The sequence below is a fragment of the Eptesicus fuscus genome, chromosome 5 (genome assembly GCF_027574615.1).
Source record: "Eptesicus fuscus isolate TK198812 chromosome 5, DD_ASM_mEF_20220401, whole genome shotgun sequence".
In the NCBI taxonomy this organism is placed as follows: domain Eukaryota; kingdom Metazoa; phylum Chordata; class Mammalia; order Chiroptera; family Vespertilionidae; genus Eptesicus; species Eptesicus fuscus.
The window spans coordinates 43,178,125-43,205,877 of record NC_072477.1 but is presented as its reverse complement, the minus strand read 5'-3'; the positions used below and the strand labels follow the sequence as shown (position 1 = coordinate 43,205,877).

Genomic DNA, 27,753 nt, shown 5'->3' with positions numbered 1-27,753 from the left:
GTTGTATTTTGCCTCAAGGCTGTCTGGCCTAGAAGTAAACTTTGCACAAAGGGTCCCACCATCTAGAGCACAGAGTGCCATGTGTCCTCACACATGCATGCTCAGGTAAGCACAGGTGCAGCACGTTTGTCCGGAAGGCCAGGTGAAGGGCTTGTGGCAGTGGATGCTGCCCTGTCTCCTGGTGCTCCTTACAGTTCTTGGAACTGGAAGCCCAGATCCTGGAGACTCCTGTGATCTCTTCTCCAGGTTCGTCTCATCTCTTCATCAAGAAATTAGCAAAATACCAACAGATACCTCAGCAGTTCTGTCTTGGAACTTTAAAAATTAAAGCCAAATGAAACCTGAAAGCTTCCCCTTTATCTAATACAACCCTCCTCGCCCCAGTTTTCAGATGAGGAAGCATGGACCCCAGGGGGGGAAATGCTGAAGTTATACAGCTAGTTTTTGGCAGAACCAGACACAGAAGCCAGAGTTTGTAGTCAGAGTCAGCTGTAACTGAGAGTGATTTGGAACAGGAGTCAGCACTCGAGGGCTCCAGTCACAGGTCCAGCAAATAGCTGGGAGACCCTGGGCAAGTCACTTGGCCACTTCAGGCCGGTGCCCTGTGTCTGAATTGATTAGGGACTGGCTGCAGTGTGACGTAGACCCAGGTGGTGCGCAGGGGCAGAGACATTTGGATTATCTGTTCTCAGCTTTGTGTGTTTCTCTTCTTCCTTGGAGACACAGGGCACAGCTTGGAGAAAATTGTGCAGGAGACCTGAATCTCCTGAATTAGTGAGTGGTAGGAGAGCATGTTAGCTCTTTCCTCATGCTGTTTGAATCCTGTCTCCTGAGTCCCAGCTCAGATTTTCCTTCTGTGAAATTCCTGTTTGTACCAAGTCTGATTTTTCCCTCCTCCTGAGTTAGCAAATACTACTTGCTATTTATAGGTTTCTTTGGTTTGGCTCTACCATTCTGTAAATACTCTGCATTGTTAGTCTTCTAGGTTTGTCTTTATCTCTGTGACCACATTCAATTCTTCCTAAATCTTATTTTTCTGTCGCCTACAGCGTTGTGTTCTTTATGCTCCTAGTACATTGTAGATGGTTAATTATATTTTTGGGCTATCAGACTTTTGCCTCATTTATTGAAAGGAAGGAGAGGGAAAGAATGAAGAAATGATCACTGTCAAGATATTTAAACTTAAGTTTTCTTTGAAACCTCACTGGGTCGCTTTGAAATAAATCACTTAAAATGTAACTGGAAAATATGAATAAAATTATCAAATGTGCCCTGCTTAGAAATGACCAGTAGATATTGACTAATTTTCAGACCTTTTACGCTTTGGTCTCTATGATAGCCCCCCTTTTATTGCTCTAACAAAACAGGATGATTCTCTCCAGCGGGTTGGCTTTTGCTTTCTCCTTTTCCCCACATGAGATGTAAAGCACATGTGGCTCCTCGTTTATGTCGATGGGCAAAGGATGCCATTGCTGCCCAGCAGGGTCTTCAGCTAGTTACTTAGAGATTTGCTGTTTGATGGGGTCTGCTCTTCATAAGTAGGAAATGTCCTCAGTGAGTTCATGTCTCAGGATCGGTTGTCTGAATGATCGGAGTTCCTGGAAGTAAGTAGTGATAATCTGGATTTGGAGTGTTGGGGGTAGAGTCCTCTGTGTTGTTTGTTTATTTTTTTGCCATACTGGCTAGAAAAGGTCCTCAGTAAGTACTGTGGAAGGCCGAAGTAAGTGAACGAATGACCATCCTCCACTGATTGTTGGGTGCTAAATTTTAAGGTTTCCTTATGAGGTAAGTTTTGTAATGTTCCAGTCATCGGTGACTTATTTATTTATTTAACTAAGATGGGTACGTGCTAGACACTCTTCTAAGCACTTTACAAATATTAACTCATTTAGTCCTGCAAGGTTGGTTCACTTGTGATTGTATTTTACACAGAAGGGAACTGAGGCTTAGTCACTGAGCTAGTGAGTGGCAGAGCCAAGATCCAGCCCTAGCAGTTTGGCTCCAGTCGACCCTCTCAGGCTTTTCACACTGGCTGGCTGTGCAGTTTATTTCATACTCGCTCTACAGTGCCCATTTACCTGTCAATAAATACAAGTGTGTAGAAAGAATTAAAAATTATTTAAATATGTTTTCATTGATTTTAGAGAGGGAGGGAGAGAGAAACATTGATTCGCTGTCTCCTGCGAAAACTGACCCTCCATTATATCCAGTCCAACTCAAATAGCTTGCAAACCTCATTGCTCTCTGGTAGCTCTGGGGCTCTGCCAGATCCTACTGGGGATCGAGTCCCCAACCAAGCCAGGCATGTGCCCTGACGGGGAATCAAATCAATGACCTCTCGGTGCATGGGACAACACTCAATCAACTGAACCACACTGGCCAGAGCTTTTTTTTTTTTTTTTTTTTTTTTAATTGGATTTTTAGAGAGAGAGAGAGAGAGAGGAAAGGAGGCAGGGAGGTTGGAGGGGGGGGGGAGAGAGAGAGAAAGAGAGAGAGAGAGAGAGAGAGAGAGAGAGAGAGAGAGATCTGTTCCACTTATTTATGCATTCATTGGTTGATTCTTGCATGTGCCCTGAAAGGGATTGAACCCAGAGCCTTGGCATATGGGGAGGACGCTCTAACCAACTGAGCTACCCCACCAGGGCTAGAAAGAATTTTTTTAACACTAAAATCTTTGACAAATAATTTCTTTAAAAGTTGATGTTTCATTTGCTTAGATGAATTAGAGGGAAAAATAATCTCCTTTGGCCTTTAATGAGTGAGGGCTGCCTAAGATAGTTCCCTTAGATCAATTTTATATGCAGATTTATTTTTGAAGAAAAAAAAAAGGCACTGTAGAGGCAAGGCTATTATGCAAATTGCCACTGCAGCAAAAGCTTCTAAAGAACTGCCTTTAGGAGGAAGTTGCAGCAGCCACTCTGCTAAGTGCCCCACTTGGAGGGGTTGAGGGCTCCCTGCTGAGAAATACTTCCCACTGTCTTGTGAGCCGGCTGCCTGGTCCCAGTTCTGGCACAGCCCAGGAGGGACATAGTGGCAGAGCTGCCAGAGAGCAATGAGGTTTGCACACCATTTGGGTTGGACTGGACATAATGGAGGGTCACTTTTCCCAGAACTATTTCTCGAAGGTGTTCTGTGCCTCTTTAAGCTGTCTCTGTAGACTAATGATCGTGTTTTCAACTTCGTAGATTCATTTAAACATTGATAGCAGATTATATATAGTTTTAAAAATTTTTGTAGGCTAGATCAACTTTATTTTAGTGTCATTAAATATTTTTCAGTTGATTAAGAGTAAAGGTTGATATGAATTGTTTGTATTACATGTAGCTTTATAGGTTTATATCATCACAGAAACTGTTTTTTTGAGCTTTTCTCACTATGAATGAAAGGCAAGGTGTGGCTAGTTACATATCAGAAATTACATTTGTTGAATGTCTACAATGTGTTAGGCTAGCTTATGTTTATTATATTTTTTATTTAGTTTTTATATTATCTCTATGAGTATTACTAGACCCATATTGGAGGGTAATGAAACTGAGGCTCAGAGATTTGTTCCCAATCACACAGCTAGTAAGTGCAGAGCTGAGATTCAAACCCAGGCCAGTCTGACTCCCAAACCCCTTACTCTTTCTACTACAGTACATTCCACAGCCTCCCATAGGAGAAACCAAATTTTTTATAAATACACAATAATGTATTTTTATACACTGTTGAATTGAGAAGGCAATATTAAGTTATTAATACAAAGTAGAAAAGATTTTGTAAAAATTGCACTCTCTCCCCCAAACCCCCCTCCTCAGTAGAGATTTAAACTCCGGGCTTATATTTCGGGGCTAAGTGTGATTATGAGCTAATGTTTTTATAGTTTATGCCCACATTTCAAAAATCTTTTCCAGGTTCTCATATTTCCTCTAGGATTTGCCACATGTTAGCAATAAAGAAGATGGCTAATTGTGTTTCTTTATTCTTTCTTTGTTTAGGATGTGATAGGCCAGGTTCTGCCTGAAGCAACAACCACAGCATTTGAATGTAAGTCTGGCTTGTATACTTTCTTGACTGTTTCCTTCTGCAGTAATTTTTCAAGGGTTTTATGGGTTGCATTAGTTTAGAAACTGACAAAAACAGATTATTTATGATCATCATATGGTACATTTAAATATTTATAAATTAATGCAAGTTTAATGATGATACTTAACTGAGTAATATTTTCTTATTTAATCATATCTTGGGTGTGCATATTTCTATAATATAGCTTTAATTACCAACATGACCTTTATCTGCTCTTGCTCCTCACTGTAATAATATTGTGGTGTAAAATGAAACCTGTAAACTACCTGTAGGCCAATGATTATTGATTAAGGGGTTTTAATCCATTGCTGCTTTATAACAGCCACAGAACAGAGCTTTTAAGTGAACATTGAATGGAATAATTCTGTTTTAGTGAGGCTTGGCACGGCTGCTAGATGATGGCAGCAACACTTCAGATCTTAAGTCCTTTCCCTACACCACCCTCCACACCAAAGCAGTTGGCTTGGGGACCGAGGGCAGGGGCAGGGGCAGGGCACTAGAAAACTGGTTTTGATATGAGGCAGGTCACTGCAGGAGAGGTCAGGGTCTGAGTAATGTTAAGGTGAGAATTTAGTCAGTAGCTCTGGTGTTGAGAAGGATAATGGATTTGTAACTGTAGTTCCCATTTTTTTTAAAAAGATGAGGGCCACTTTCCATGTGGAAAAATGTATTGTTTCTCCACGTAATGTACTTTTTGATCTTGTGTTTTAAGCAGATGGTTAATGACAGAGAGTACATTGTCCTCTGTTTTACTTATGTTCTCTTTGGAGGACAATTTGGCAGTACTTACCAAAATATAAAATGTGTAAAACCTTTGACTCAGCAGATCCACTTTTAGGAAGCTGTCCAACAGAAAGACCTAAACATATGTTGAATGCCCTTCAAACAAACTGTTCATTGTGGAATTATTTTTAAAAGCAGAAAGTTAAAAGTAAGCTAACTGCCTAAAATAATAGATTAATAAGTTATAAATCTGAATCATTAGGCAGTGGGTATAAAGAATGAATAAGGATTTTATGCATTGACATGGAAAGATATCCATAATATATTATTGACTAAACAAATAAAATATTTGGTAAAATCCTATTTTGTGAAAAAGCTAATCTCTCCTCCTCCCAACTTCATGAATACAAGGTGTTCCAAAAAAAATGTATACACACTTTAACAGCTGATAGCTCAATTTTGAAAATGAAATATATTTTAATAAACACTGCCATTGTTATTATTCAAAGTGTGTGTATACATTGTTTTGGTACACTCTACATATTGAGAGACAAGGATCTGAAGTTGCTGCAGTGCTTTCTAATGATTTTCCCTGGAATGGCGACTTGGAGGCTGGAGTGGGGGCTGAATGAGCACACTTTTTCCTTTACTTATTTCTCTATTGTTTGAATATTTTTCAACAATTATTACATATTTTTAAAAGCTACTTGAATAGAACTCTTAAAATAATTACTATTTTACTAAAAATAGTACATATATCTGAAATACATATTAGTGTTGCAAGCTCTTTAGACCCCTTGCAGTAACTCCTTGGGGGTGCCAGGGATTTCATGGACAGTCTGATAGTTAACATTTGGAGTACTTGCTGTTACTAGATGCTGTGCTAAGAGCATTCCATGGGTTATCTCATTTAATTTAACCTTCACAGGATCCCCACAAAGCACTTTGACAGCCTGTTATTAGCTCTGTTTTAGTTTAAGAAAGGACATCTCTAAGACCTGCTCAGAGCCTTACAGCTAGTAAATGGTAAAGGGGAATTTCTGGAGTAGACTCCAGAGCATATCCTATCTAATAAAAGAGTAATCCACTACACCCACAAGCCACGCCCACCAGCCAATCAGGAGTGAGTATGCAAATTAACCCAACCAAGATGGCTGTGGCCACGGAGCGAGCAGGAGGCTTGGGTTTCCCTGGCAATGGAGGAAGCCAAGCTTCCTGCACACCCTGGCCGGCCCAGGCCTCTGCTCAAGGCTACAAAGTTTCAATTATAGAAGATAAATAAATCCCAACAAAAATGGCTGCGGCCACGGAATGAGCAGGAGGCTTGGGTTTTCCCTGGCGATGGAGGAAGCCAAACTTCCTGGCCGGCCCTGGCCTCTGCTCAAGGCTACAAAGTTTCAATTATAGAAGATAAATAAACCCCAGATACCAGGGCCTCTGCTTGGGTTGCCAGGGGGCATGGCTGGCCTGCAAACCACCACAGGCCCCTCACCCAGGCTGCCTCATGCCCCAAGGGAACCCCCACCCTGATCCAGGACACCCTTCAGGGAAAACTAGCTGGCCCCCACCCATGCACCAGGCCTCTATCCTATCTAATAAAAGAGTAATATGCAAATTGACCATCACTCCAACACACAAGATGGCTGCCCCATGTGGTCAAATATGGCTGCCCCCATGTGGACACAAGATGGCCACCACAAGATGGCCAGCAGGAGAGGGCAGTTGTGGGCGATCAGGCCAGCAGGGGAGGGCAGTTGGGGGCGATCAAGCCTGCAGGGGAGGGCAGTTAGGGGTGACCAGGCCTGCAGAGGAGGGAAGTTGGGGGCGACCAGGCCTGTAGGGGAAGGCAGTTGGGGGGACAAGGCCTGCAGGGGAGGGCAGTTAGGGGCAATCAGGCTGGCAGGGGAGCAGTTAGGCATCATCAGGCTGGCAGGGGAGTGGTTAGGGGATGATCAGGCTGGCAGGCAGAAGCGGTTAGGGGCAATCAGGAAGGCAGGCAGGCGAGCAGTTGGGAGCCAGCAGTCCTAGATTGTGAGAGGGATGTCCGGCTGCCCGTTTAGGCCCAATCCTACCAGGTTTGGGCCTAAACGGGCAGTCGGACATCCCTTGAGGGGTCCCAGTTTGGAGAGGGTGCAGGCTGGGCTGAGGGACACACACCCCCGTGCACAAATTTCGTGCACCGGGCCTCTCGTACATATATATTCTCACTACTGCTGAGATTTGTTTTGAGAGTTTTCATAATTCTTGAAATCATGTATTGTGATTGTTCTTAAGTGTGGCAGAAAAGAAGCTTTCTACTTTCTACTTCTTGCTTTCTGGGTCCCCCAAAGTGGCTCAATGTACCTGTGCTCCACAGGCTTCAAGAGTTAGGTTCATAGTAATAATACTGATTACTTTAGCTATCATTTATTGATGGCCTGCTCTGTGCCAGGCAATGTACTACATGATTGATTTTGATTGTTGCTAATCTTTATAACAGGCAAGGTAGGAAAATTATACCTGTGAAGAAACTGAAGTTCCGAGACATGAATGATTGCTAAAGTTGATCAGCTAGGAAGTGATGGAGCCCAGATTCAAACACAATTCTTTTTGAGTGTAAAACTTATGCTCTTTATAATTAAACATGTCAAAAGCCTGTAAAGTGTGTTAAGTATGTTTTATATGGTTTATAGTTTATGGGTATGATGGAACAAACTCTTGAAAATTAAACTTTGATCAAAGAAATATTTATGGTATTATATTTAATACTGAAAAGTATACCTAGCTCTAACACAAAAAATGCTTAAATTTTTAGGTTTAAGTTCTTAGACATCTCATTCTCTCCCCAACCCGCCTCCCCCCAACCCCCCCCACCCCCCACACACACACCTACATGGCAGCAGCTCTGTGTCCATCTGCATCTGGACCAGTTTTAGGTGAAAAAATAAATAAAAACAAAAACACACACAGACAAAATAATGATAGTTTTTTGTGCTTCAATTATTGAGTACTTTCTATGATAGACTTAAAATCCTAGGCTGGCTTTTTTTTCATGATTGTTCTAAGGTGACCTTATTTTCTGAATTAATAAATGGAATCTATACTAATAAAAGGGTAATATGCTAATTAGACTGGGAGACCGTCTGAGAGACCTTCCAGATGTCCTTCCGGACAAAGCCATGGTGGCAGGGCCGAGACAGAGGCGGTTAGGGGAGATCAGGCCAGGAGGGGAGGGCAGTTGGGGGTGATCAGGCCAGTGGGGGAGGGGCAGTTGGGGACAAGCAGGCTGGTAGGGGGCGCCAGTTGAGGGTGAGCAGGCCGGCAGGGGGGGAAGTCAGGGGCGAGCAGGTTGGTGGGGGGGGCAGTTGGGGGCAAGAAGGCTGGCGGGGGGGGGGAAGTTTGGGGTGATCAGGCCGGCAGGCAGGTGAGTTGTTAGGAGCCAGCAGTCCTGGATTGTGAGGGGGATGTCTGACTGATGGTTTAGTCCCGATCCCACAGGGACCAAATGGCGGAACAACTGGTCGCTATGACGCGCACTGACTACCAGGAGGCAGACGCTTAATGCAGGAGCAGCCACCTGGTGGTCAGTGCACTCCCACAGGAATTGGGACTAAACCGTCAGTCGGACATCCCCCAAGGGGTCTCAGATTGGAGAGGGTGCAGGCTGGGCTGAGGGACACCCCTCCCCCCATGCACAAATTTTGTGCATCAGGCCACTAGTCCTAATATATAAGAAGCCAGGGGCCATCATGACTGAAACAACCAGACGGACGACTGAACAACAGGCTGCATGGGGCGACAAGGCTGGTAGTGGGGGTTAGTGAGGGATGACCAAATGACTGAACAGCAAGCTGCGTGGGGCGACCAGGCTGGCAGGGAGGGCAGGTGGGGGCCACCAGGCTGGTCGGGGCGGGGGGGGGGGCAGTTGGTGGCAACCAGGCCAGCAGGGGGAGCAGTTGGGGGTGACCCGGCCAGCAGGGGGGCAGTGAGGGGTGACCAGGCCGGCAAGAGGGGGCAGTTGGGAGCGATCAGGCCAGCAGGAGGAGGCAGTTGGTAGCAACCAGGCTGGCAGGCAGAGGTGGTTAGGGGTGATCAGGCTGGCGGGGCGCGGGGGGGAGTTAGTGGCAATCAGGCAGGCAGGCAGGTGAGCAGTTAGGAGTCAGCGAACCCGGATTGTGAGAGGGATGTCCATCAGACATCCCCCGAGGGGTCCCGGATTGGAGAGGGTGCAGGCTGGGCTGAGGGGACCCCCCCCACACACACACACCCTGTGCATGAATTTCATGCACCAGGCCTCTAGTCTATGTATAACAAACTAGAGGCCTGTTGCACAAAATTCATGCACTTGAGGGATTCCTCAGCCAAGCCTCTGCCCTCTCTCAGTCCAGGAGCCCTCAGGAGATGTCCGACTGATGGCTTAGGCTCCATAGGGAGCGGGCCTAAGCTGGCAGTTGGACATCTTTAGTGCTGCCACAGAGGTGGGAGAGGCTCCCACCACCGCTGCTGCACTCACCAGCCATGAGCCCGGCTTCTGGCTGAGTGGTGCTCCCCCTGTGGGAGTGCATTGACCACCAGGTGGCTGCTCCTGCATTAAGCGTCTGCCTCCTGGTAGTCAGTGCGCGTCATAGCGACCAGTCGTTCCGCCATTTGGTTGATCTGCATATTAGCCTTTTATTATATAGGATGCATATTAGCCTTTTATTATATAGGATGCATATTAGCCTTTTATTATATAGGATGCATATTAGCCTTTTATTATATACGATAGTTGGAAAGATGTAGTTTATAAATGAATTTATTGATATTTTTGAGCAGTTTCAGTCAATAGTTTGTGGGTATGATAGAACAATTCTTAAATACATAAAACTTTAATCAAAAGATATATTTATGGTAGTACTAGAGGCCTGGTGCACAAATTTGTGCACAGGTGGGGTCCTTCGGGGTGGCCTGCGAAGATTGGGCCCCAGCTCGCGTCCCCAGCCTTGCAGCCCCAGCTCGTGCCCCCAGCCTCGCAACCCTGTAGCCCTGCCTAGCACTCTGCCTTGGCCTGGCGCTGTCCCCTCACCTGCTCCACCATCCCGCTGTGGTCCTCCTCTCGTTGGGGCCCATTGGGGCCCGCAGTGCCTCCACTGCTTCCCGCTGCCAGCACTGTGTCGCTAATGCCCACCATGTTCTGCACCGGCCCCTGGTGGTCAGTGCACATCATAGTGATCAGTCAAACTCCCGGTCTCCCGGTCTAATGACTGCCCAAGGGGACAATTTGCATATTGGGCTTTTATTACATAGGTTATTTATTACTGAAAAGTGTACAGAAGAGATGGTGTTATATTCAGTGATATGAATGTATCAACAAGAGAAAGGGCAGGCACCTCAGAGGGTCTGCAGTGGCTATGTTCTTTCTGACTTCTGTGTCTGGGTATCGTGTTTCTCGGGATGAGGTGAGGGACGCCCATTTATGCTGAATTCACCTCTTGGACTAATGGCCCTAAACCTCTTTTTCTTCTTACTCCTTCTTGGTTTTTTCTTCCTTATGAGAGCACAAATGAAAGTACTTTTCAATAGCTAGTGTTTGATTTTTTTTTTTTAATGAAGAAGGTATAGGTGATCTTTAAAATACATTCAAACAGCATAGAATAAAGCAAGATGTAAAAGTTCCCGTTTTATCTAAGTCACTAGTTAACAGTTTCTTCTGTATCTTCACAGAAATTTTCTCTGTACATATTATATGCTATACTGGAACTAGTTTCCCCTGCCTGCACTTAAAAGTATACATTGGGCCCCTTTCAACAGTAGTGTGCAAAACTTCATTCTTTTGGATGACTACATTATACTTAATTTTATGGCTATGGCTGAATTTATTTAACCTATTGATGGACCAGTTGGTGTTTTAGTATTCGAAAAAATGCTGCAGTTAGCAGCATTGTCTTGTATTGTTCCACATTGTGCAAATATATTTGTAGGATAAATTCCTCAGAGTTGGAAATACTGAGACAAAGAGTACTCATATACATATTAATAGCTATTACCATATTGTTCTCAAAAAATAGAACCAATTTATACTCCCACCAACCATGTTTGAGACTGCCCGTTTCTCTCTACCCTCACTAACTCTGGGTATTAGCAAACTTTTTATTCAATGTCAGTTTGATAGGTGAAAAAGATGAATTATTGTTTTATTTTGTGTTTCTTCAGTTATAGATGAGCCTGAGCATCTTTTCATTTGTAGTTTGTTCATTTGTATTTAATTTCTGTTAACTATTTGTCACCTTTACCAATTTTTCCATTAGGTTATTTGTCTTTTTCTGATTTAAAAGCTTGCCAATATTAAGAACATTTGCCCTTATATGCTACGGATATTTTTGTGTAGTTTACTACTTTTCTTTCATGGGGTTTGGTCTTTTATCCCTCTTCTTTTTATCCTTGAAAGTTTTTACATGGTCAGGTTGATCATATTTTCCTTTGTGACTTCTAGATTTATGTTAGGCTTAGAAAGGTCCTTCACATTCCAGGATATTGAAAACATTCATCCTTATTCTCTTTTTTCTACTTTAATGTTCACATGTGTACTAGTGTTTGTTTTTAAACAGTGTGCATTTCTATTACAAAGGGGTTTTTGTACTACATTCAGTTTATTTTGGTGAAAGGAGGAGTCAGATGAAGGCACAACTTTATTCTTCAAGCAGATAGACAGTTGACCCCATATTAGTTATTGAATAATTCATCTTTTCCTAGGTGTAAGAATACTTCTGAGATGAAGCTGCATCCTATAACCATAAAAGTCTTGTGTGTTTGCATGTGTGGGCCCTACATATGCTGTAGGAGCTTGACATTTTTATAGGCCCAGAGACCCCTGCTGATTTTTAGTTCCATTAACAGATTAAAGAGTACACAACACATGAAGTGATGAAAATCAACCATGCCCACTAATGAGTTTCCTGCACATATACATGCATTCCTCTCCCTGAATTTTCTCTAGACAAGTTACTGCTGTAAAATGATTGTTGGGTTGGTTGCTGGAGAGTAAATCCTACTGGTCACTTGAAAGTCTGTATGGACAAGTGCTGACTTCTACCTAGAAGCACCATATGGCGCTCACTACCTTCCTATGACACTCTGACTTCACATTCTTGGGTCTGTAGCTCTCATAAATATCTTCATTCTTGTCAAACCATATGTCTAAATTTTGGTTCAGAAAAATGGTTATAGGATAAATTTTATGTCTTTCTTCAACCATGACCATTTTATACTAACTTCTTTTTGAATAGAATATTTTTCAGTTGTTTTATGAATTTCTGGAAGATTATTTTGGGTGGAAATTTGAAAACCAGTACATCATATCTCATTTTAAATTTGGCATAATATGACCATTTAAAGAAAAATTACAATTATATAGTTGTAAATTCTTAGAGTATAGAAAACAATTATAGCTGATTACCTATAGAAATACTCCTCATGTTCAAATAACAAAGGCAATCTCATTTTAAATAGTTGGGTGAAAACCCCCTTTTGCTTTGTAGAAAAGTCTAAATCATAAAATATATGGAAATTATAAAATATATGGAAAAAATGAAGCTTATTTCTTAAACTATAGTATCTGTAAAAGATAGGTGATTGCTTATAAGTAAAACTAGGTAGGTTAATGAAAAGTTGTAATTCACAAGAAACCTACACTGAGTCTAAAAATTATTTAACAGTAAGAGTTACCTGAGCATTTTAGAATTTGCGACCGTTTAAAGAGAGCTTTAACTTATTGGAATTTTGGTTCTAAATATCATTGCTACAAAAAGTCCGAGATCCTTTTTAGTCTTATTAAAGTAGTTGTTTATGGGTAATTTTGCTATTTTGCATGATAATTAAGAAGCTTGATTTCTTTACTCAAGCATCAGGCTGTTTGTTTCTTGAAGGCAGTAAACAGTACTGCTCATTTTTGAATACCTGGAAAGCCTAACATGGTACATGGCACATAGTACTCACTCAATATGTGTTTCTGTAATGTATGGGTGATTGAAGGAATGAAGGAATAGGACAAGCTTTTCAAATTTTATCCATCAGCAAATTCTATTAGCTCTATCTTTAAAATATATGCAGCATGTGACAACTACTCAAACTCTCAGCTTGTTTTAGGTCACCATCATATCTCACCTGGACTAGATCATTGGTCTCCTAACTGGTCTCCCTGTTTCTTCTTTTGCCTCCATACATCAGCCAGAGTAATCCTTTTAGAAGTTATGTGAGATCATAACACTCTAAACCCCCAGTGGTTTCCATCTTACTCAGAAGTTAAAACCAAATCCTTAAAATGCCCATTTTCTCATCTGCCCCCAAGTGTGCTCTACCATTACTTCATTCCCTCTCCTCCCTCTCATTCTCTCTCCTCCTGCTCATTCTATTCCACTTATCTGGCTTTCTTTCAGTCTCTTGAACATGCCAGATATTCTTCTGCCTCAGGGTCTTTGCATTAGCTGTTCCCTCTGCCTGGAACACTCTTTCCCCTTCAGTCTCTCTCAACTAAAGTGAAAGTTCCATGAAATCAGGTGTTCTTTTTCCACTGCTACCATCCCCAGTGCTCAGAAAATTGCCTGCTCTATGGTAGACACTTACATATTTGTTGGGAAGAAAAAGGGAGCAAAGAACTGAAGAAGGAATCAGAAGATGGGAGGCATGAAACTAAATTAAACTCATTGATATAAAGATTTGGCCATAGAAACAGTGGCCTCTAGTCCTGTCCAGGTCTTAGATTCCGTACCTGAGAAGGGCTGTAAACTTGACAACTTTTCTGGTAATTTCCCGTTGATGTCTTTCTAACCTATACAATTATGTTTTCATTTCTTTCCTCTTGCCTTGGAAAAACACCTTTGCTGTAGTTCTAATCGACTCTCACCTGGCACTGAAGGAATTGACAAATGACATATAATATATAGCCTTAACTTTCTGTTCTTTGTAGAAGCTAGATTGTTTCTCTCCAAAGCCCACATGAGTCCTGTCACTGCAGTGGATGCTGTTTGGCTGAGACCTCCCCTGAGTCTGCTGTGTACTTGGTAGGCACTGTGCTTGCCATTCTGACCGCCCTTACCGGAGGCTGCCTCTTCTCCTCTGTTGGGCCTTTATGTTCCTTCTCTTGGTTTCTCTTTTGGATTGCATGTTGCCTCAAATAAAATTGCTAACAACATATGGCCTGTTATGATTCTCTTTTCCCAAACTCTGCCATTTTGTATATTTGTGACACACTGCAGATTTTGTGAAGATTGCTTCATAATATTTGTTTACCATCTGCTGCACTCTATTTGGTATCTTGCTAGGATTTTTTCCTCCATTTTAAGTGACATTAACAAAATCCAGCCAGTACATAGACTTTCTGGTTCTACTTTTGCTTCCCTAATGTGCTGGAAAATCATATTACTATGCTCCAGGCAACTAGAGAAGCCTGGGATCTCATTGTGAACCAGAGTATCAGATCCATTGCACCCGCCCCCTTTCTTGGTCATATCCGTAATGCTTTTTGGTCAGATGGCAAAGAACCTTCATGTATAAGACAAAAGGAGTTCAAATTATTTTTTGCTACTTCTTTCTACTTAGTACCACTACTTTCTAGTGTTCTTCACCAACATATTTATACTTTTGAAACTCTGTGCCATTTTAGTAAGTTTTTATGATTTATAGTTCCAGTTAGTGTACTTTTTATAGCAAATCCAGCTTGATAGGCAAATAGCCAGAGTCTTTGCTAGATAGGCGGTGTATGTCTAACTTTTTATTGAGATAAGTATTTTAAGTCATTGTCATACTGAGTTGCTTGGTGCATCTTTCTACTTTCTTATCCTTTAGTAACTTCTCATACCTGTCAACTCATTTTCTTTATTTTCCCCCAGCTTTATTGAGATATAATTGACATGTAAATTGTATAAGTTTAAGGTATACAGTGTGCTGATTTGATTGCAAAATGATTACCACCATAGTATTAGTTAACATCTCCATTCTATCACATAATTACCATTTCTTTTTTTGTGGTGAGAACATTTAAGATTTACTGTCTTAGCAACATTCAAATATATAACACATTATTATTGGCTATAATCACCATGCTGTACATTAGATCTCCAGACCTTGTTATATTTATAACTGAAAGTTGAACCCTTTGACAAATATCTCTCCCATTTCCCCCAACCACGGGTAATCACCACTTTACTCTCTGTTTCTCTAAGTTTGGGTTTCTTAGATTCCACATATAAGTGACATCACACGATATTTGTCTTCCTATGACTGACTTATTTCACTTAGCATAATGCCCTCAAATTTCATCCAAGTTGTCAGAAATGACAGGATGTCTTTATTTTTCTTCTCTCTCTTTTTTTATTTATTTTATCTGAGGATGTCTTTATTTTTCATAGCTGAATAATATTATGCAGTGTGTGTGTGTGAGATGGATATTTAAGTTGTTTCCATATCTTGACTATCCTACCTAATAATAGACAAATAGGCAAATTGACCGTACCTTCGCTATGCCCACGATTGGCCAGGAGGCGCGGGGGGGCGGGACTCGGGGTGGCCAGGGTGGCTGATTGGGCTGGCAGGACGCTGAGCTCGCGTCACCAGCAGCGGCACAAGCTCAGCGTCTGCGCCATGGCTGTGCTGAGGCACAGAAGGGGCCTCTGGGGCAGTGAGCCCACGTCCCGCCGGGGACCATCAAAAGCGGGGGAGCTGGGTGCCTGTCCAGTCCGGCACCAGGCCTTTCAGAAGCAAAGGCCTGGTGCACCAGCAGATAGGCACCCAGCTCCCCCGTGATCGAAAGTGAAAGCATGTAGGGGACCCTACATGTGCATGATTTAATCATGCACTGGGCCTCTAGTCTATAATAATAAAAGTGTAATATGCAAATCGACCAAAGGGCCAAACAGTGAAACAGCCTTCCAGACGACCTTTCGGACGAAGCCGGGGCTGCAAGGGCCTAGCCTTGCATGAATTTTGTGCATCGGGCCTCTAGTTATAAATAATGCTAATGAACGTGGGGGTGCTGATATCTCTGCAAAATCCTGATTTCATTTTCTTTGGCTTGCTAAAAGTCTATGTACTGGCTGGATTTTGTTAATGTCACCAGAAGTAGGATTGCCAGTATTTTTAATTTTTTGAGGAACCTCCATACTGTTTTTCATAGCAGCTATGCCAATTTGCATTCCCACCAAGAGTGCACAAGGGTTCCCTTTTCTCTACATCTTTACCAATGCTTGTTATCTCTTGGCTTTTTGATGATAGCCATTCTAACAGGTGTGAGAAGATAACTCATTGTGTTTTGTTTTGTTTCTAAATATGTTTTTATTGATTTTATGAGAGAGAGGAAGGGAGAGGGAGAGAGAGATAGAAACATTGATGAGAGATAAACATAGATCAACTGCCTCCTGCACATCCCCAGGATCAAGCCCGAAACCCGGGCATGTGCCCCTGACCAGTAATTGAATCAGCAACCTCTTGGTGCATGGGATGACACTTAACCAACTGAGCTAAACCAACTGGGCTCATTTTGGTTTTGATTTGCATTTCCCTAATGATTAGTGAGGATAAGCATCTTTTCATGTACCTATTGTATGTCTTCTTTGGAATTCTTTGTCTTTAGAGAGAAGTATATTCTCACTTTAAACATCAAAGCCAATGGTTTGCTCTTGGGCTGCCCTCGGGGGTTAGGTTACCTGGATTTTTGCATTTTGGCTATAATTATCAGTCTTTTCATAAGTGTGATTACTTTTCCAACTCAGTCTCCTCTTTGACAAAACTAGGAATCTTCATTAAAACTACTAATCACAATTATTAGAGTGAATCAGTCCCCTTAAAGGGCAATTTGTAAAGAAAACCAATACATACATAAAATGGGGCTTTTTTTATTAATCCATAAAAACTATTAATCACTGTGTCATGTAAGCCTGATTTCATCCTCAGACTTGATTAGATAGAATGCCTCTTTCAGCTTCTCAGAACTCTTTCTCTTGGAGTCAGACCCCTTATGGGACAGCCCTAAACACTTTACCACTAGGTGGGCTATTCTGGCCATTTAGCTTTAGTTTTCTGTCCAAATTAAAGCAAAATACCTTTTTAGTGTTTCATAACTGCTTTTTATGGACTTGCTAGATAATAAATTATTCTGGTGGCTGACTCCCCTCACTGTTTTTTGTTGAATTAATCCCTAAGATATTTCATAGAATTCTAGAATTCCAGGATCTTTTGCCTTAAAGATTCAAGCTTGGTTTGGGGAGCTTGTTGTTGTCATTCCTGATTTAGAGAGATGTGATATAAATGATTTTTCTGGAATCCTTGTCCTCTCTTTACAAATTATAAAAAGACTAGAGGCCCGGTGCATGAAAATCATGCACTTGGAGGGGTTGTCCCTCAGCCCGGCCTGCACCCCCTCGTAGTCTGGGAGCCCTCAGAGGATGTCCGACTGTTTTACTGAACTCCAAGCACTTCCATCCCATGTACATATTGAAATTTGAATATAAGCAGTCCCTTTGTAACCACCATCTCTATAGCTGGCTCTGGTGTAGAAATGAGGTTTACAAAAAGCTACTTTGTTCAGATTGAAAATATTACCAAGTTCAGGACTTTATCAAAACAAATCTGTTTGTGTTTTTTTAAAAATCATTTTAGCACACATCCAAACAGAATTTGACTTGGCTTTAAAACAAAAATATGAAGTGCTTTCATGGGTATAATATGCAACATTATATTCCTTTATACTATATCTGTTTTTCCCCTTTGTTTCCTGCATTTGTAAGAAAACTTTTTTTTTATCATATACTAGTAGCCCATTTGCAGGAAGAATCCTGCAAGCGGCCGCGTGCGCTGCCATTGCCGCTGCCGCTGCTGTTGCTGTTGCGGCCATTTGGGCTGCCGTGCCTGCACCCGTGCGCCGCTGCTGCCCGCCCCGCTCCGCCCCGCCCAGGCTTTCCCTCTGGCAGCCAGCTTGCTTTCTGCTTTTCCTCCCTCTTCCTTCTAAGTTGTTTTCACTCCTCCCTCCCTCAGCGTATGCAAATTAACCACCATCTTTGTTGGGTAATTTGCATACTCACACTGATTGGCTGGTGGGTGTGGCTTTGGCTGGTGGGTGTGGCTTGGGCATAGTGAAGGTGCGGTCAATTTGCATATTACAATTTTATTAGGTAGGATTTTATTGATTTTTTACAGAGAGGAAGGGAGAGGGATAGAGAGTTAGGAACATCGATGAGAGAGAAACAGTGACCAGCTGCCTCTTGCACACTCCCTACTGGGGATGTGCCCACAACCAAAGTACATGCCCTTGACCGGAATAGAACCCGGGACCCTTGAGTCTGCAGGCCGACGCTCTATCCACTGAGCCAAACCGGTTAGGGTTGTAAGAAAACTTTTTGACTTAACCTTGAAAATACTAGTTTCTTGAACCTATGTAGAAACTTTTTTGTTTCCAAAATTAGAATGGCTTTGGTTTTATAGATTCTATAATTTAAAAAGCAAAAGAGAGAAGGAAAGTGTTAGATTCCTATATATCCTTTATATATGTAACATCTAGGAATGTGCCACCTTTGTCACTGAAAGTCACCATTGTGTGTCTTTTATACTGAAAACAGGCAACTCTTGATAGCATAATGCCAATAGTGACTTTAGGCAGTTTCTACCTATATAGATAATTAGTATGACTGGATGATACTGATTTACATCGAGTTGGGGAACTATTTGGGGTGAACCAGGATTCAGGAACAAATGCTTTGGGAGAAAACCCCAGCAAGAGCTGTGGGCTTGATCATTGAGTGGGGCTGGCTGAAGTGCTAGTTTCCATCATGATGTCAGATTGCTATTGGCTACCAAAAAGGAAAAGGAAGTAGCATTTTGCTCTGCAATTGGCTAATTGGGAGACAACACAGGCTCCCTTGTAGGGTTCCCAGAGCCTGGTCAGTGAACAGGGGTATATCCTTAGAACTGCAGCTGGACAAAAAGGAGGGCTGGTGGGCGAAGAGCCTTGTGCTGAACTGAACTCATACTGTCTTTTCAGTAAGAATCCCCAGAGTATGTGATGTAAGCAAAGGGGAAAAACAGATATAGTATAAAGGAATATAATGTTGTATATTATACACATGAAAGCCACTTTACATTTTTGTTTTAAAGCCAGGCCTGGGATCAGATCAGCAAATTAGATACCCAAGAGTGACCAAAATAAATAAATAACACCACTGATTGTTTAATAAGCACACCAGAGCTGAGACATCCAAATGAGAGAGAGTAGCCCCTTCTAAGTTGTCCCCTGGGAAGCTGTGCACTTTTTCCAACAATGCTGCTGTTGCTAAAAATATTTTGGGTATTTTTCTTTCAACTGTACAGTTAGAGTCTACCACATAGGCTATTCTCCTGTTGACAGATGTTTATCTTTAGAAAGATGAAGAAGCTAACTAAATATTTAGAAATAGCCAAAAGTCATTCTGAGTTCTTCTTGGCAGGTAGTGTAGGAGAATGATCAGGTGGACAATTTTGTTTGGGTTAAAAGTGAGATCTGATATTTTCACGTGGTCTATCTTCTAGTTCTTTTTTTTTTTTTTAATATATTTTTATTGATTTCAGAGAGGAAGGGAGAGGGAGAGAGAGGAAAGAAACATCAATGATGGAGAGAATCATTGATTGGCTGCCTCCTGCACATACTGGGGATGGAGCCTGCAACCTAGGCATATGCCCTTGGCTGGAATCGAACCTGGGACCCTTCAGTCCGCAGGCCAACACTCTATCCACTGAGCCAAACCAGCTAGGGCTATCTTCTAGTTCTTAACCTTTTGCACTCGGATGTCGAGTATGACTCGACACGGTTAGCATCGGTAGCAGCTCGAGAAAAAAGCAAGCGAGTGCAAAGGGTTAAAGCAGTTTGTGAAGAGTTACTTCAAAGCTACTTTGAATAAGGGAAGCATAGTTGAAATAAGTACATTGTTTCTGGATGTGTCTACTTTGATAATAGTTAGTCAAATGAATACATTCTGGTTATGTATCTTGTAAAGCCTTATTATCCTCTAGTTTCAAGACTATTTCAAAGTACCATGAATTGCTGTTTGACACTTACTATGGTCAGAGTTCCCAGTACAAATGAATGTACAGAAAGAGAAAGAGAGCTACTAGATAGAATAGGATATGGAGAGAATATTAAAGTTGCTTTGCAAGTTTACCTTACACTAGGCTCCCAGTTTTTCTTTGGTAAAAAGGAATCTATCTATACTAACAAAAGCCTAGGTGGCCCTCGCGCGATGCCCTCACGTCATCACAAGATGGCCGCCCCCAGGTCATCACAAGATGGCTGCCACAAGATGACTGGCAGGGGGGGGCAGTTTGGGGCAACCAGAGGGGGGCAGTTGGGGGCAACCAGGCTGGCAGGGAGGGGACAGTTGGGAGCAACCAGGCTGGCAGGAGGGGGCAGTTGGGGGCAACCAGGCCAGCAGGCAGAGGCGGTTAGGGGTGATCAGGTTGGCAGGAGGGGGGCAGTTAGGAGCCAGCGGTCCCAGATTGTGAGAGGGATGTTTGACTGCTGGTTTAGGCCCAATCCCCGGGATCAGGCCTAAACCAGCAGTCAGACATTCCCTGAGGGGTCCCAGATTGGAGAGGGTACAGGCTGGGCTGAGGGACAAACCACCCCCCCCCCCCCGTGCATGAATTTTGTGCACTGGGCCTCTAGTATATATAAAAAGCCCGTGACTGGAATGCCGGAACAACCAGAACGACCGGAATGACCAGTCACTATGACACCCACTGCGGCCGGCCAACTGGCCCGATCAGGGGTGGGGCCAGCCGGCCAACCTCCCGCTGCCCCTCCCCCTGGTCGGCCCCACCCCCAATCAGTCCCCCCATCAAGGGCAGGGCCAGCTGACCTCCTGCAGCTTCCCCCTGGCTGACCTGGCCCCGATGGGGCCCCGATCAGGGGTGGGGCTGGTGGCAAACCTCCCATGGACTTTGCACCCCCCCAACCCTGATTGGGGGCATGGCTGGCTGGCAAACTGCCCGTGGCCCCTTTCTTCAGCCAGCCCCAACCCTGATCACCTTCCCCCATCGGGGATGGGGCTAGCCAACCTCCTGAAGCCTCCCCGCTCCTCCGCCCCAGGGCTGACCTGGCCACAATGGGGCCCTGTTTGGGGGTGGGGCCAGCAGCCAACCTCCTGCAGCCCCTCCCCCCAGCTTGCCAGCCCCCCCCCAATAGGCCTCGATCACTGAGCAGGCTGAGGACCTATCCATGCACGAATTCATGCACTGAGCCTCTAGTAATAATAATAAAGTCACACTATCTACATTATAGGACCATTGTGAAGTTCTTCAGGAGGTACTTTCTGCATATGAAGCACTTAGTGCCTTGTGTATAATGATGATCAGTAAATGTTAGTCACTTTTATTATGCTAATGTGACATGGTGGGTTGCCTGGAAAAGAGAAAGAATGAAGGAATAGAGGGATAGGGTGCTGTGTGGGGAAGAAAAAATTACTGACAGTAGAATACAACTGGCCTGTCTTCAGTTTTTAAAGTTCTCCAAACCAAACCTGTTTTAGTCATACTCCTAAATACATGTCATGAATGGCATGAGTAATATTTTAATTTTTAGCTGTCCCTTAATTTTTAGTTCTTTATTGAGATTCTGGTTGTATTCTGAACAAAAACAAAGCAAAACAACAAACCTCAACATCCCCCAAAGTAAGGTTTTGAGGATTTGGATATCAGTTTGTAAAAACAAATTGTATTATGTTTCCAGCTGATGTGGTTTTTGTACATAAAAAATGCAAATCTTATCACTTGCATTATGTTGCTCTTTAAACAGATGAAGATGAAGATGGTGATCGAATTACAGTGAGAAGTGATGAAGAAATGAAGGCAATGCTGTCATATGTAAGTATATTACAAATGAGGACTATCTTAAATATATTACTGTGATTGAGGATGCTGTTTCTTGGCAGAATGAAGGTATAAAAGTAAATCACAATTGCCATAACATTTTTCTATGTAGTATATAAGGTTTTCAAAGATTTCCTTATGTGAAAGTTAAGGGCATTCTTTCCAAAAAAACACTTACTGATCATATCATGAACATTAAGAATAATGCATCTTAATGACTTTTGCATTAGGTATGGTGCAGACTAAATGGACTATCAATTTCCTATATTTTTTATGCAGTACTTAAAGTAACGGCTCATTAAAAATGAACCCCTGGGCTCTAAAAAATTTTTCAAAATCTACTTTCAACTGGCGATCTCTTTCACCCTTCCAAACACACTGTAGTTATAATGTAGCTGCAGGCTTAATATGGATACACAATTTAAAGATATGCTCTCCATTATTTTATCCACCCCCTTATACCCATCCCAAGATGAACTACTATGGGGTTACTTACTGAATCAAAGTGATTTGAATATATCCTGAAATGACTTTTCTTTTGTGTTTTGGATTTCAGTGAAAATTTGCATTAATGTTTGTCACAGGACTGAAGTAGATCAACAAGAGAAAAGACTACATTTCTAAAACTTTAATACTGAGCTTCAAAAATTCAACTATGATAAAAAACAAATTTCCTCTTATTTGTTTTATTTTATTTTATCTGAGTTTGTATGTGTTTACAAAATCTCTAATGGTCTGGTGGAAAGAACATTGGACTGGAAGCCTGGAGACCCAGCTCTTTTCTGGTTTCCTGGCCTTAGGCAAATCACTTAACCTTTCTGTGCTATAGTTGCCTCATCTGTCAGTTGTGGATAATAATACATGTCCTTTCTACGGCACAGGGTCCTTGTAATGATCAAATAGGGAATAGCCGTGAAAGCCCTTTGAAAACTAAAAGTTCTATACAAATGCAAAGTGGTATTATGGTGGAAATGATAGTGAGACTCTAACCTTAGCTAACAGTTAGGTTGTAGGTTTTTGATAGACTTCATCTTCAACCCAAGGTATTGTTTCACTGTAATGAAAACTGTAAAATATCTGTGTGGGTTTCTGCCAATAGTTTTAATTTAGGGTAGGAGGAAAGAGAACAAGAAGAATGGCATGATTAACAGAGCGTTGCATTCAGAGCTGCACAGAGTAGGAAAAGTCAATTTCCCATTGACTTCCCATTAACTTACTTGAGAGTCCTTGTGCTTTGAGAATTTAGAGCAGGGCTCATCAGCACCTTGAAAGGTAGAGTAGGATGGTCTGCTGAAAGGTCTAGCGCTAGTATTGATAGATTTCTAACTCTCCTGGGAATGTGACATGCTTATTTTTAGAAAGCACACACACATAGGTTGGTTCTAGTTTTTTCACATGCATCTATTGCAGAGTACGTTACTGACAACAGTATACTTTCATTATGTCTCTGACATATCCACATAAAAAGGTGTGTTTTCAATAATGTACTTTTGGGAAGATCTGACAAATGGTGCCTTTTAAGAATGTTACTGCATGTGATCGTAATAATAATCATTTCTAGGTTTTTTGGTGCCTCATCTATATTCTAGATGCTTATGGTATTTCATTTTCATTGGTTTTAATCACTCTGTGAGGTAGATATTGTCATTTCTATATTTTAGATGAGGAAGCCCTGATTAACAAACATGCTGAAGGTCTTAGAGCTAGTATGAATGTAAATATGGAATTTAAGTTCCGTTTCTTCTCTTAGCCAGGTAGCTCAGTTGGTTGAGTGTTGTTCCAATATGCCAAGGTTGCAAGTTCAATCCTGGGTCAGGGCACATACAAGAATCAACCAATGAATGCGTAAATAAGTGGAACAACAAATCGATATTTCTCTCTCCTTCTCTCTCTCTCAAATCAATCAATCAATCAATTTTTTTTTAAAGTTCAGTTTTCTCTTATACCAAAGCTCATGATCCTTTAATGTTTTACACTGTTTCTCTCCTATTCACCTCCTTGTACATTAATATTGGGATCTTTCTATGTTATAACCACTATTAAAATCTGAGTGATTTGTTTTTATATAATACCTTAGTTGAGCTATCTGAGTATGAATTCCATATGATTTCTGCTTATTTTCTCAAATACAGTGCTTAGTTTTGTAGGAAAATATTAGTTATGTAATTCTTTTTAAACTTAAAAGTTCCTGAGACTTTTTTTTTTTTTTTTTTTTTTTCCTGAGACTTTTTGAGAGCCACTTTTTAGTCTGAAAAGAAATCAACTAGCTCATTGATCCCCAAATATTTAGGTTTCATGAACTAATCAGTCTCTCATTTTTAGGTTGGAAGACAGACAAAGGCATGGTAATGTTTAATTTTGCCAATAAAACCAAACCTTAATACATAAACTAATAAAAGTATCTACTGTTAACCATTATTTTATTAATAGAGTGAGAGTTATTTAAAGATTAAAACATTAAGCAGTACATAATCTCAAAAGTAAAGATGATCATTAAAGTGAGTAAATTTAGTTTTAATGTAAAAACTCACTACATTATTCTTTGTATTAATTTGCTGTGGATATTGAAAACTTTTTTTATGAATTGGTAGTGGCTTACAGATTGTGGTCAGGCCAATTAGGTCCATATTTTCTCACTAATTCACTTAACAAATACTTAAGAGGCCTAGCTGGTATGGTTGAGTTAGGTTAGAGTGTCATCCCACACCAGAGGGTTGCAGGTTTGATCCCCAGCCCTTTGGTATTTCTTTAATATAAGCAAAGCAAAAATAGAAACACTTTTACCACAAATCCTTTAATTTTTCTTTCCTATTGATTACAAAGGTTAAATGAATAAACAGCCTGAATATCTGCCTAAAATTAAAAAAAAAAATTTGCAATGTCTAAGTTGTAACTTGCAGAATTGCTTTTTTTTTTAATTGGATACAAGCATTTTCTGGCTTTGGGCCAACAGAAGCATAAGTTGTTGGGTGTGTTTTTTTTTTTTAATCAGTAATTTAAATAGATTTTTGTATTAGATCTGAAAATGTTGCCTTTTTAATTGAAAACTTATCAATTATTTAAATTGTTAGCAGCCTTAGGCTGTTAATTTTATGTATGCCATAATAGTGACATACAGTGGATTTTGATACATGTGACACATGGAATATCGCATTGTGGTAAGGATTTGTCATAACAATAGATTGTTGTGTGCTGTTTAAGTAATAACCAATATATTAAACCAAAGTGTTGCCACACATTAGTACCATTTTATGTAAGTTATTTAGAAGTTGCATTCTTTTCTTCATTGGATATATTTTTAAGAGATAATGAGAAGAAAACAAAGCTATAATAAATTGTCTTTTAAGAAAATTTAAAGTAATTTGGTCTCCAAGGAGATATTTAATGTATTGAGAGAATTCAGCAGCCAAGTGTTATTACAGCACCATTGTGATAGCTCTCTGTGTTTTGTTATGAGTTTGTGTTAATCAACAATCTGTTTTTATAGCGTAGTTTCTTGTAAGTTATGTTGTTAGAATATTCCACTTCTGGGATCATGGCTTTTTCTCTGACACTATTGTATCTTTTTAATTCCTCCATAAAGTATTTTTTTTAATTAGAATTTGAAATGCTTTATTAGGAAAAAAATACACCCAACCTACATATTTTGAAAACTGAATACCTGATCATTGCTAATTACTTAAAGGACCCTGTTAAATATTCCCTTAATGTAGTTTACATTTTTTTGTTTTGTTTTCCCTCTCATTTTCTAGAAAGATTGAATATAGTATGCTGATTTTCTTCTTCCATTTTTTGTATTTGTTGCCTCGTAGTGCTGGCTTCATTTCCCTACAGCATCAAACAACAATGCTGGGCCTTGTTTATTGATTCCTCATAAGCTTTGTCTATCACTGAGACCAGCTATAGGAAGGGGTTATTTTCATGTTAACCTCTACTTTTAGGTGACCTTTCATTAAGAAACTCAGTAGTATATTTTACTTTTGTAAGTGGGTTCATATTTGTTTCTGCTAAATCCTATGTCTACTAAACGATTTATTGCACTTGGTTCTCGATGCTGAGGCGCTTGTATGAGTGCAGCACAGTAGTAACAAGAATAATTTTCTTCATTTTTCCCATTCTCTCTCTTTATACCATTTTTCCCTGCATTGCCAAAAAAGAATGGGATGAGTTTAACTGTAAAGCCTCCCATTAAGGCTGAGCCCTGTGTTTTTAGTAAAGTGTAAGTATTCCCTGTGGAACACTTGACCACAGTCAGACGTGGTACCATGAGGGAAACTACTTCTTGACCTCTCTAGCACTTTGTAAATTGGGATGTGATTAGCTATAGCCTACCTAATATGCACAACTTGGAGATTGCCTCTAAAATTATACAGTTACTCAAGTAGAGTTGGAAGGGAGGCTTAGAGGTCTTATCCATCTGTTTCATTTTACAGAGAAGGAAACAGGCCCAATGAGATCAGATTCAGTTGAAGGTCATTTTGGTATGAATGGGAAGGTCTGGACCAGGGGTCCTCAAACTTTTTAAACAGGGGGCCAGTTCACTGTCCCTCAGACCGTTGGAGGGCCAGACTATAGTTTAAAAAAAAAACTATGAACAAATTCCTATGCACACTGCACATATCTTATTTTGAAGTAAAAAAAACAAAACGGCAAAAACACCTGCATGTGGCCCCCGGGCCGTAGTTGGAGGACGCCTGGTCTGGACACAGATCCAGGCCTTTGGCTCCCAATTCTTTCACTCCCAGTCTTAAGTGATGTTTTTGTTTTGGCATCTATTGAGGTAATATTATTAATATTATTAATATTATTAATGTTATTAAATATAAAAATACTCTGGGTTTTCTTCTTACCTTTAAGGCTGTTTTACCTCAGATTTTCTTGCTGTTAGGAGATGAACATTTTACAGCCTCGGCCTTTGCTATTAGAAAGTTTCCTTCAAAGAGCAAAGAGACTGAAAGCTCATTTTCCACATGGTGCTTTTAAATATTCCCCATATTGAGTAGGTCCTACTTTGAACTTACTTTGTGCATAGAAAATCAGCTCAGTCTTCAATGAGCAGTTAGTCCCCTAATTCAATGTAATTCATCCAAACAAACTGGTAATGCAGTATATTCTCCTGATAGGGTGGAAAAATGATGAAAAGAGTGAGAAACTGAATGAAATAAATACATTGTTCTGGGAATTACTCCATTTTTTTCTTCAAATAATAACATGCTCTAAACTGTAAGTAAAGTTTTCTCATTCAATGAATAAAGCTTTTTTTTTTTTAGGGGCAGATTATTTTAACTTCCTCTTCTTTTTTGTCTGGGACATTTGGATGACCTTGAAATAGTGATAAAAATGTAGCAGCCCCTTATTTAGTCCTGTTGTGAAATATCTTGGGGTACCTGTGCTGGTAAGAAGCAGAAGCATACTCAAATTTACATTAAAACAAGGGCTTTATTATGCAGCTCAAGGTGGCAAAGGAAAAAAATGAGCATAAGTAGCCACAGCCCTGGTGGGACCTATATTTTGTCATTAATGTGGCCATGCTCCCAGTTCAGCTCCATCTCTGTAGAGGACTCAGGGTAGCCCGTAGGTTGATTCCTCTAGGGTCCTATTTTGCAACAGCTAGCCAGAAGGGGCAGAGCCATGTCTTACAGCAATTGGCCCCTTGGAGCCTCTGGCGAAGAGCTCCTCTTCAGGGGAAATGATGGACTTCTAGCACTAGGATTGCTGGGGGCCATAACCCTGGTATTGGGCCCTTGTTGGCAGCTCCTAATGAACCTCTATGCTCTCACGGCCAGTTTTACTGGAAACAAGAAAGAGCCGTTTCTAGATACCTCTGAAAAGTAACTCTGTCACTATACTAAGTTATTATATTATTGACTATGTTCCCTGTGTTATGCATTATATCCTGTGACATATATTTTATAACTGGAAGTTTGTACCTCATAAACCCTTCATCCTGTCTTCAATTTCAGTAGCCTCCTCCTCTGGCAACCATCAGTTTGTTCTCCGTATTTATGAGTCTGTTTCTAAATGTTTTGTTTGTTCTTTTTCTTTTTATATTCCACAAATAAGTAAAACCATATGGTATTTGTCTTTATCTGACTTATTTCACTTAGCGTAATACCCTCT

At 41.1% G+C, this 27,753-nt stretch overlaps 1 protein-coding gene across 7 annotated transcripts in view; it reads left to right on the top strand.

Moving 5' to 3' along the window:
- The window catches only part of MAP2K5 (mitogen-activated protein kinase kinase 5), a 273,560-nt gene that overhangs the window by 4,891 nt on the left and 240,916 nt on the right, over positions 1-27,753 (top strand). For all 7 annotated transcript variants that reach the window (XM_054716100.1, XM_054716099.1, XM_028141851.2 and 4 more), the window contains exons 2-3: positions 3,978-4,026; positions 21,560-21,627. In XM_054716100.1, the coding sequence (XP_054572075.1) occupies positions 3,978-4,026; positions 21,560-21,627 (117 nt within the window). The remainder of the gene's footprint in view (positions 1-3,977; positions 4,027-21,559; positions 21,628-27,753) is intronic.